This window comes from Chenopodium quinoa, unplaced genomic scaffold (assembly GCF_001683475.1).
Source record: "Chenopodium quinoa cultivar QQ74 unplaced genomic scaffold, ASM168347v1, whole genome shotgun sequence".
In the NCBI taxonomy this organism is placed as follows: domain Eukaryota; kingdom Viridiplantae; phylum Streptophyta; class Magnoliopsida; order Caryophyllales; family Amaranthaceae; genus Chenopodium; species Chenopodium quinoa.
In genome coordinates this window covers 2,652,738-2,663,115 of record NW_018742879.1, presented here as the reverse complement: position 1 = coordinate 2,663,115, position 10,378 = coordinate 2,652,738, and the positions used below count along the sequence as shown (strand labels likewise).

General features: G+C 34.3%; 1 protein-coding gene across 1 annotated transcript; it reads right to left on the bottom strand.

The window, feature by feature from the left end:
* Positions 1-2,199: 2,199 nt before the first annotated feature.
* LOC110726239 (glutathione S-transferase U9-like) lies at positions 2,200-3,636 on the bottom strand. Its single transcript, XM_021905698.1, has 2 exons — positions 2,872-3,636; positions 2,200-2,602 (listed from the first exon to the last, which is right to left on the bottom strand). Exons 1-2 carry the CDS (start codon positions 3,193-3,195, stop codon positions 2,210-2,212), a joined length of 717 nt encoding a protein of 238 aa, XP_021761390.1. The 5' UTR covers positions 3,196-3,636; the 3' UTR covers positions 2,200-2,209.
* Positions 3,637-10,378: the final 6,742 nt, after the last annotated feature.

Below are 10,378 nucleotides of genomic sequence, written 5' to 3'. Positions count from 1 at the left end.
TATTTGAGCAACCAATCAATTTAGTGAAATATATTGTACTGCACCAACTTCTCCCTTCATTTGATATAACTGCCTTCAAAGTATTTTGTCTCTAAAAGACCGTCTCATATACTAGTATTAAAAGATAATCTTATTTGTTAGATTTAATTTTTCATGTGAAACCCCATTTGCTCTCTATCTCTATTCCACTCCTCGCCAATAAGTGTGTCCATTGTCCAATCAATAATCAACCATATAATATTTCATATATTCACTTCGATTAAGCCATTTAGGAAAAGCATAGTGACACTTTTATTTTTAATATTCTAGTGTAAAAAGTTAAATCAATGATAAATCGAGGAATTAGCTAGACTTTGGGGGACTTTTGTTATATCCATTGTTTCCTAGATTCTTCTTACGACTATTTCACCAAATGCCACTAAGTACTTACGAAATTCACCAAATGCCATCGCGCTTTTCAGAATTCACCAAATGCCACTGAGTTTTACAAAAATTCACTGAGTGCCATTACTGACTGGCGGCCGTTAGTTTACCTCACCACTTGCCACGTGTCACCTTCTGATTGATCCGTTTTTTAAAAAAAAATTTAAAAAAAAACCAAAAATATTTTTAAAAAAAAAAAAACCACCAAATTGCTGCCACCAGGCAGCACCGCCATCCCCCTTGCCGCCGAAGCCAGCACAGGAAGGCACGCTGGCAGCCGGCGGACCCCCACCCCTTTCCCTGTCGCGCCACCCACCCTAGCCCAAACCCCAAACCCGCGAAACCCCACCCCCCCTTCTTCCACCACCTCGAAACCCCACCCCCTTTCCTCCATTGAAATCAACTTCACCACCTTCAGCATCGCCCCAACCGCATCACCGTCACCACCGCCTCTTTCGTTGCTCTCGGTCATCGCACGACCACCGCCGACGCACCTCCAAGAAACACCGCAACAACTGCAATTCAACTCGATCATCGACGCAATCGTCGGAGCTGGAGATTTCAACAACTGGGCTAACCTTCTTTCTTAGGCTGACCCCTCCATTTTCCCTCTTAGAGCAACCCTGCTCGTGGCACTTGTACTGTTCCCCGCCGCTTTACTTTCACGGAGCTCCGGCAGTTCTCAATTGGGATTCGCCTTCCGACTCTTCTCCCCGGAAAAACCCTCCTCATTACCAACAATGTCGCCGGCGATTTCTCCGTCAATGGTGCCCTACTTACCCATCCCGATCTCTTTCAAAGCTCTGCGTCTTCCGTTCACGGTATCGAGACTATTCTTGACTATGTAGCTTTTGGGCTGATTCATCTTCGTCGGCAAACTTCACTAGCGGCACTCTTGTTCACCTTGTTGGCGACGGGGAAAGGGGAGGGGAAGGGTAGGGGTTCCGCCGGCCGCCAGTGTGCCTTTTGGTGCTGGCTTCGGCGGCAAGGGGGATGGCGGTGCTGCCTGGTGGTGGGCTAGTGGCAGCAATTAGGTGGTTTTTTTTTTAATTTTTTTAAATATTTTTGGTTTTTTTTTTAATTTTTTTTAAAAACGGGCCAATCAGAAGGTGACACGTGGCAAGTGGTGGGGTCAACTAACGGCCGTCGGTCATTAATGGCACTCGGTGAATTTTTGTAAAACTCAGTGGCATTTGGTGAATTCTGAAAAACGCGATGGCATTTGGTGAATTTCATAAGTACTCAGTGGCATTTGGTGAAATAGTCGTTCTTCTTAAAAGAACTGAAATTACAATGTTACAATGCACTCCGTATATTGGAATTAATATGTCTATAGGCTCGAAAAAAATTCAATCATTTTCCCGTGAGATGGGGTGGCGCCTTCTACCATTGCAAGGCCACAAATAGGTGCCAGCGATCCTTGGTATCAATGGTTATATACCAAATTCCATTAACTTCGTGTCGAGGTTGCCCTCTATTCTTGGGACGAAGTGTGAAGGACTAATCAATATGTCTAGCATCCCCATATATATTCACAGGAAGGTGAGTTACATGGAAAAATAATAAACCTTCATGTTTTCTCCTAGAATGTTCAAATTGACGTTCTTGTTCTTTTCTTCTTCTATTCCCGGACTAGGCATAATTTTCCTTAAACACGTGACAAACTGTTACATATATACAACAAAAATATAATTAGTACGCAATTAATGAACATCTTATCAAAATTCTTTCCTCGATCAAAAAGACAAAGTAGAACATACAATTGATGTCATAAAGTTAGAGAAAATTACACTCTTCTAAATATTTGTCTTAGTTTTCTTAGAAACTTAACCAAATTTTCATGATTTGGAGCAGATTCTTGAACAATTGAAAGTCCATCACTGGATTTCATCCATGAAAAAGCCAAGGGAAAATTTTCAGGGATTATGAATTTGATAGAAATAGCTTCTTCAACACCATTAATTATTGGCAACAAAGTGATCATCAAAACGTCTAGGATTTCCATACTTTCACCATTAACATGAGTACCTCCTGAATATAAATCCTTCACATTTGCTTCCAATTTGTTCATGTTTTCTTGGATTTCTTTGATGATTTTGTCCTCTTCATCATCGTTGGGGGCTTTGACAACATCCCGAAGTTTCTCAAATATTTGTACACACACATACACCATTGAGGACTTAATTATTAATGGTATATAATGGGATCAGTTACATGCACCATGATTTTGAACTGTGATTTTTTTTATAAAATCCAAAATTATTTCATATAAAATTAATTGACAATATCAAGGGTAACTCCGTAAGCTAAGGCATCTTAGTTAATGTAATACTTTAATGTGGAATGGATTTTAACAAGATACGGAGTAACACAATAAACTTAGGCTAAAATGCAACAATGTACTAATAGTGCTATACAAAAAAGAATTGCTAACATATAAATAACTACCTGAAGATCGATAATATTGGCCCAAAACTGAACTTTAGCTCGTTGATAAGGATCAAAAGGGAAGAGTTTTGGTGAATTTGTCCAAGTCTCATCAACATATTCAAGAATTATCAATGATTCAGGAATAGGTCTCCCTTGATGAACAAGCACTGGAACCAACTTCTTAACTGGATTATACTTAAGGAGCAATTGAGACTTATTTTTCAAGTCTTCCTCAAAGTATTCATAGGGTATACCCTTAATTTTAAGGGCAATTGTTACCCTTCTAACCCAAGGACTTGCCCACATTCCATGCAAATTCACCTCCTTCTTTGTCTCTGCCATAATTTTGTGGTTTAATTATTTCTGTAACCAAAAAAAAAAAAAATGGTAATTATAATTTGATTGTTAAACTATGATATATGCTTGATGCTTTATAAACGTGACAATTATGATATGGTTGGGTCGATAAATAATTAGGTTTTATTTTCATCCATAAATTGAATTGCAACTGACAACATGCATGTAATCTTGGCTATCTGTTGTCCACAAAATTTGCATTTGAGTAACCATCTGTTGTCCACAATCCTCCACATGAGGCTAACGCATTACGCACCAACTTCTTATCAGACATTATAATCTCCTTATTACGCACCAACTTCTTATCAGACATTATAATCTCCTTTTTTATTTTTTATTTTATTTATTTATTTATTTATTTCTTTTTTTTTCCTAGAAAAAATGTAGCATGAGCATTTATTAATTCAAATCAAGTTTCGCCAGAGTTTTAATATTATGTGGATAGAACCATTACAAACATACTCCTAGTAATTACTCATATCCCACCTACTTGCTAGTCTGCTATAAATGTAGCTAGCTAGTGTATGGAATGGGTTTCATATGCGAGAGTATTTTTCTTACTAGACTTGTACACTACAAATTTTTGTAAGTGTCCAGAGAACGACCTGCATATTTTCACCCAAACGATTAATGTCAAGCCAAGTTAGCAATAACTAATAGATTATTTAGCTTCGGATGAAGTTTTTTTAGTAAGGTGATTGTTGATCGAACCTGCAATGTAATTTATATTCTAAGGCGTTATGTACTTGTACAGGGTATTAAGATTTCTTAGGAATTATTGTTTATAAGTGACGTTTGGCTATCTCTTATTAATGAAATCTTTTTTTCTTCCTGTAAAAAAATTGCTAATTTTTGCTAATCAAAAATTAATTTATTTTTAATTTACTAAATTAAAATTATTATTACCTAACTAAATTTATTTGTACTGAATTGAAATTATTTTTAATGATATTTGTAAGGTGAAAAGAATAGAGCCTAAGTTGATAGGAGGTTATATACATAGACTTAGTCTATGTATCCCCACATAGAAAGGCATTAAAATGATGACAACACGTCAGTCTATGTATCCCCACATAGAAAACCATTAAAATGATGACAACAAGTTATTGATAAAAAAAAAATTACTAGAAGAGCGGGAGCGGGAGTCTATGGCGTTATAATTTGCTAGTAAAACTCGCTTTTGTAGAGAAAAGAGAGGGAAATTTAGCGTTCAATTGCAGAGAAAACTTTGGCACTGAAAATTCATGAAAATAATTACTCCTTAGCAATCTAGTATGTTAATCTTTTGAGCGGCCATTAATGGCAATTAAAGGTGCATTAAGATATTCCAAAGTATTAAGAATCAAAAGCAGACAACAATCATCTTCTTAATTTAGGCATAATAGAGGTGATTGAAATTGGAGATAATATAAAATTAAAATGGCAAATGATCAACTTGAATTACTTGTTTACCTTAATTCACATGGTTGTAATGAGAAATTAATTGTAATCAGTTTTGGAATTTGACATAATTGATGAATTAGGGCTTTGCAATGAATTGAATTTGATTTTAGTTAACGGTTAATGGTGATCGCAAAATGAAATCGAATGCACAATAGTTCAAGATAAGGATTTACTAAGTGTCACTTGATGATGGTGGGTTATATTAGGATTGACATAAGCTTATCAAATTATGTATTTTTAAAACATGTTGCAGTTATTTTAGTTTCACATGAATTTTTTTAGTATCAATTGTTTTTTTTTTTTTTTTTTTTTTTTTTTTTTTTTTTTTTTTTTTTTTTATATTAGGAAGCAGCTATTTTTTTTTTTTTTTTTTGAAACAATCTTTTTCAGATTCATTTACATGTCGTTTCATCAGTTTATATATACATCTCCTCCCTTTAACAATTTCAGCTTTTCTATTCTTCATTATAATTTAAGGTCTGAGTTTCATCTTTTTTATGTTCTTCCTACTCCAATTATAAATTTTAAGGTTTAAATTATAATCCTTTTCACCAGTTTAAAATTTTATAAGCACTAATTCCTTATTTTGTTGTTTAGTAGTTTAATTTTGGTAAGGTTTTCGTTGGTAAAATTATTCTCAATTCATTTGTCTTAAAAAAAACCGTATCCTTTAAGGTTTTCTAATTTTACCTTAAATTTAATTTTGATTGTGTCTTCTTAATTTTTCTGGTTTTGATTTTTTTATTTAGGAAATTTGATAAAAGGAAAATTTGGCTTGATGGTTGATTGACATTGTGTGATGCAACATTGAAGAACAATGTATTGAATTAAAAAACACGAACTGCTCCATAAATGGTCAATTATATAAATCTCACTGGTTTTTTAAATATAGTATATCAAACAATTTTTTAATTCTCACTGGTTAATTTTGTAACAAGTCCTTATAATTATGGCTTTTGAATTTCAAAAGCACTAATTCGTGATTTTTTTAGTTTATTAACTTATTTTTGATAAGGTTTCTGTTGGTAAAACTATTGGCATTGAGTGATGTAGCATTAAAGAACAATGTATTGCAAAGGGTTCTCCTTTTATTTATTTTTTTTTCATTCATTTTCCTTTGTATTTCTCTTTTATCCGTTTTGAAGTCCAACAAGTTGTCTTTGTCGTTGTCGTCGCAAATTGGTACTGTTTTGTCGCCGGAAAGTGATCTTTCTCTCTCCTTCCCTATCGGCAGCCCTCTCATTATTTGTCCCGGTAATTCTTTATTTTTATCATTAATTAATTTAATTTAATTACAAAATTTAACGTTAGTTTTATATTCAGTCGTTTTTTTTTCAGTTTTAGAGTTTTTCATGTATGCGGTGTAATTTGTTTGTTAAAGAAAAAATAATTAAAATTAATGAACCGTTTGTTTCAAAAATTAAAAATAAAAAATTAATGAACCAAGATTTCCGGTGCATATCCATGATGACTAATTCAAACAAATTTTAACTTGAAATGACAGTTTCTATGGTGGGAAAAAACTTAAATGTCAGACTTATTGAGTGGATTTTTCAGGGATTAATGTCAATGGATAAACAAGCAAACACTTCTTAATTCTTATATATCTAAGTCTTTACATTTTTGGGTTTCATTAGGCTAATTCATCATGATGAGTTTTCATTTGTTTTAAGGCATTGTGTTTGGCCTGTTTGCTATATTGTTTATGTATTACGGAGTATGCATTATAGTTACTCGTAATTTAGTTTAGGACTTACATGAGATACATCTTTATTATTTGCAACTCAATACAGAGTATATATCAGTCCTATATCATGCCTTCAAACTTTAGAGGTATTGCTTTTTTTTTTTCTTTTCCTAGATCTTCTTAATTGTTGTAAAATCGCTATATTACTTCAAATTTATTATATTATGTATTGCAGGTGTGTATTACAAGAACAATTAGTCTTCGAGAATAGAAACAATAATAAGAGGGTTTTTTAAAAAATTCTTAAACATATGATTTTACATAAAATTATCTTTACTAGTCATGGGTATATGAGATATGTAAAAATGAAAAAGTATCATTACTTGCTCTTTAATGTAGCAATTCAATTTATTGTATAAATATTAGATCTTTTACATAACTCTGCTGTATTGTACTGCTATAAATTTTATTTATACTACAACTATAGGTTCACTGTGCTTCACTTCACTACTATAATACATTTGGTATTTACCTACATACCTTGAATCCAATCCAAAAGCACTTCTAATATGATAGAGCAATCTTTCACCAAAAAAAGTTCATTAAAAGTTTGACCCGTGCATCACACGAGTTAAATACTACTTACAATTAAAAAAAACTTTCCTTCAAAATCCATAACAAATTCATAAATTTCGATACCAAGTTTTTTTTCGTAAAACTTCATTTACAAATCCATTTTTGATGTTCAAATAATACAAATGAAGAATTACTAAACATTTTCAATTTCATTTTTTATGCTAAAACAATACAAATGAATAATTAACCTAGATTTGTTCTGCTGAAACAGTTGGTTTGATCCTCTACACTGAAGCATCTGATCTCTATCATCTCTAACGCTCACCCCTATCATAGTTTAGCTCTGATTTCGTCCACCGTCGTCGCTTACCCCCACCATAGTTTGACTCTAATTTCACTCATAACTCATTGTCGTTGCTGACCCTTCTCTGAATCAGCTCATCACTCTCGTCCTTAAACGGCACCGTACGTATGATGGTGTGTTCTAGCCGTAATCCTCTCGCTCGTATTCATTCGTACGGCTCTCATTCACCGGTGACAAACACTTAAATTCAAAGTTCAAAGTGAAATTTCAGGAATATTGAAGTGGGGTCAAGGTTTGGCAAATTCTTTAGCCAATTGAAAATTTTGAAATTGAGGAAAGTTTTTGTGTATGTGGGGCTCATATAGTCTATCGTACGAGATTAACCTAGTATAATAAGATATTGATAACTAAAGGTAATTTTGAATACGTGCAAAATTAAGACAAGAACATTTTTTTTTTTTTTGGGTGAGCTAGAGGTGCAAGCCCCAAAGAAAGAAACATAAAGCCACAAATTAAACTAGGAATAAAAAAAGTGAACTGCAATTCGAAGCTCCCAATTTACATGGTGACGCTACCATTTAAATATGAAATTACCGATTTGCCCTTGTGTTAATTTGACCTATATAAGCCTCCACCACTTTGTCACATAGTATACCAAGCAGTTTAATATTATTCCCGAGCACTTTGACTCAACACTAGCATTTAAAAAATCCCGAGCCCCAGAATTCCCGAGCCCACCACCAAAAATATTAAAATTTTTTTAAAAAAAAATTATCAAGGTTTAGCAACTGGTTTTGGACGATGAACGACGACGACGATCGTACGCCGGAAGGCATCTTCGGAAGAATCTGTAAGTCGTAGAATTTTAATTTTTTTTTTGAAAAAGGGAGATCCGCCCAAAATATCCGGAAATACCATGGAGGATCCGCCTAAGATTTTCGGATCCTCCATGGAAGATCCGGAAATTTCAGGCAGATGTATATCCCTTTTTCAATTAAATTTATTTATTTATTTATTTATTTGTATGTTACTGCTTAATATTATTATTTTTATTAGTATTTTTATTATTTTTTTTGTTATGATTATTATTATTATTATTATTATTATTATTATTATTATTATTATTATTGTTGTTGTTGTTGTTGTTGTTGTTATTATTGTTATTGTTATTATTAGTTATTTTTGTTAGTATTAGTTTATGTAATTGTTATTAATGTTGTTATTATTGTTATTGTTAGTGTTAGTTGATGTTAGTTAATATTAGTTAATGTTATGATATTATTATTATTATTATTATTATTATTATTATTATTATTATTATTATTATTATTATTATTATTATTGTTCTTTTATTGGTGTTATTATTATTATAAGTAAAATGCTAATATTGGCATTTTTTTGTGTTTTCTTGTATTTTTAAAGGATTCAGAGTTTGTAGAAGGCAGTGACGGTGTGAATTATAGTGCGAATTTTGTCACAGATACGTTTTTTCTAATGTTTGATGATGCAGTTCAATGGGCGGATGTTGTTGCCATAAATCTGGGATTTATTTTGGTCAAATCGTCTTACAACAAAACCAGGGATGGTAGGCCGTATCGATATTTGAGATGTGATCGGGGACGTACGAGCAAGCCGAGAGATATCGAGAAAGCAATTCGTAAGGACACTAAAACCAAAGCCAATGGTTGTGATATTACGAGTTCATCACTGATAGTTGGAAGATCCGGGCAAAAAATGATGCAACTGGGACCCATAACCATCCAATGATTGTGTATTAGGAGGGGCATCGTAAAATTAGTGGGTTGAGCCCGGATGCGAAGAAGGTTGTGCGTGACATGACGAAGTCTAAGGTTGCACCGCGTAACATCATGGCGACTATTGCCGAGCAATTTCCTGATGATCATCCAAACATCATACACATCTACAACTGCCGGAATGACTTGAGAACGGAGATGTCTGATGGGAGAGGAGTAGTTCAGCAGTTTCTACATTTGGCGAGACAAAGTCAGTATCTTTACTGGGTCATGTCTGATGATCTAGGCGTTTTACAGCACGCCTTTATGGTGCACCCAGTCACGGTAGACATACTACGAACGTACCTATATATGATCGGTATGGATTCCACTTACAAGACCAACCAATACGGGGTGCCGTTCTTTGAGATAGTAGGTGTGACACCGACAAATCAGAATTTCCTCGTCGGTTACGTGTTCATGCGCAACGAGTGCACGGCAAGCTATCGATGGGTTTTGCAGAGACTGAGAGACTTGATTGGGTATGATAGGGAATTGAACCGTCGGTTTTTTTGACAGACCGTGAGCTTGGGCTATGTGCGGCATTGAGAGAAGTGTTTCCAGGGATCTCGCACTTATTATGTCGATGGCACATTAACAAAGATGTGGAGGCTCGGGTCACTGATATGTTCAAAAACAAGAAGATCGGTGCGAGTTTCAAAAAGGGGAAATGGAAACGTATCATGGATGCTGCAACCGAGGAGGATTATAATGCTGCTGTACAAACAATGAAAGATCGGTGGGCAAGTTATCCAGCGGTGATATAATATGTAGAGAGAACATGGCTTTGTCATAAAACCAAGTTTGTGACATTTTGGACAAACCAAGTTCTGCATTTTGGCAACACCTGCACTTGTAAAGTTGAGAGCCAACATTCGTAAAATATTGCTCAGATTACCACCCATTTAGCAATTCCGGTTAAATTTACGTTTGTGGACCCCACCCAACGACTAGTAACGGCTAGTTTTTGCTTTGAAAATCACTTCTTCTCTGATTTTTTCCAATAAAACTCATCCCCTAAATTATAAACCATTTTCTTCTTCAATTTTCTCAGAATTTCACCAAAAACGCTTCTCCTAATTGCAGACGCACTAGACGCACTCCAAGACAGACTACAACTAATTTGCGCACCAGGCATGTTAATTTCTTTGTTAAATTAGGGTTCCTGTTATGGTGAAATTGGGGAATCGTAAATTAGGGTTCTTGTTTCCCTGTAATTGGGGAAAATTGGGGCTAAGTTAGTTAGGGTTCTTGTTCGAAGCATGAATTATTTGTGCTATTTCAACAATTAGGGTACCTGGTATTATTCAATTGGGGTTTCTATGATTGATTGTTAGTTAGCTTAGGTGTAATTGAGTTTTGCAC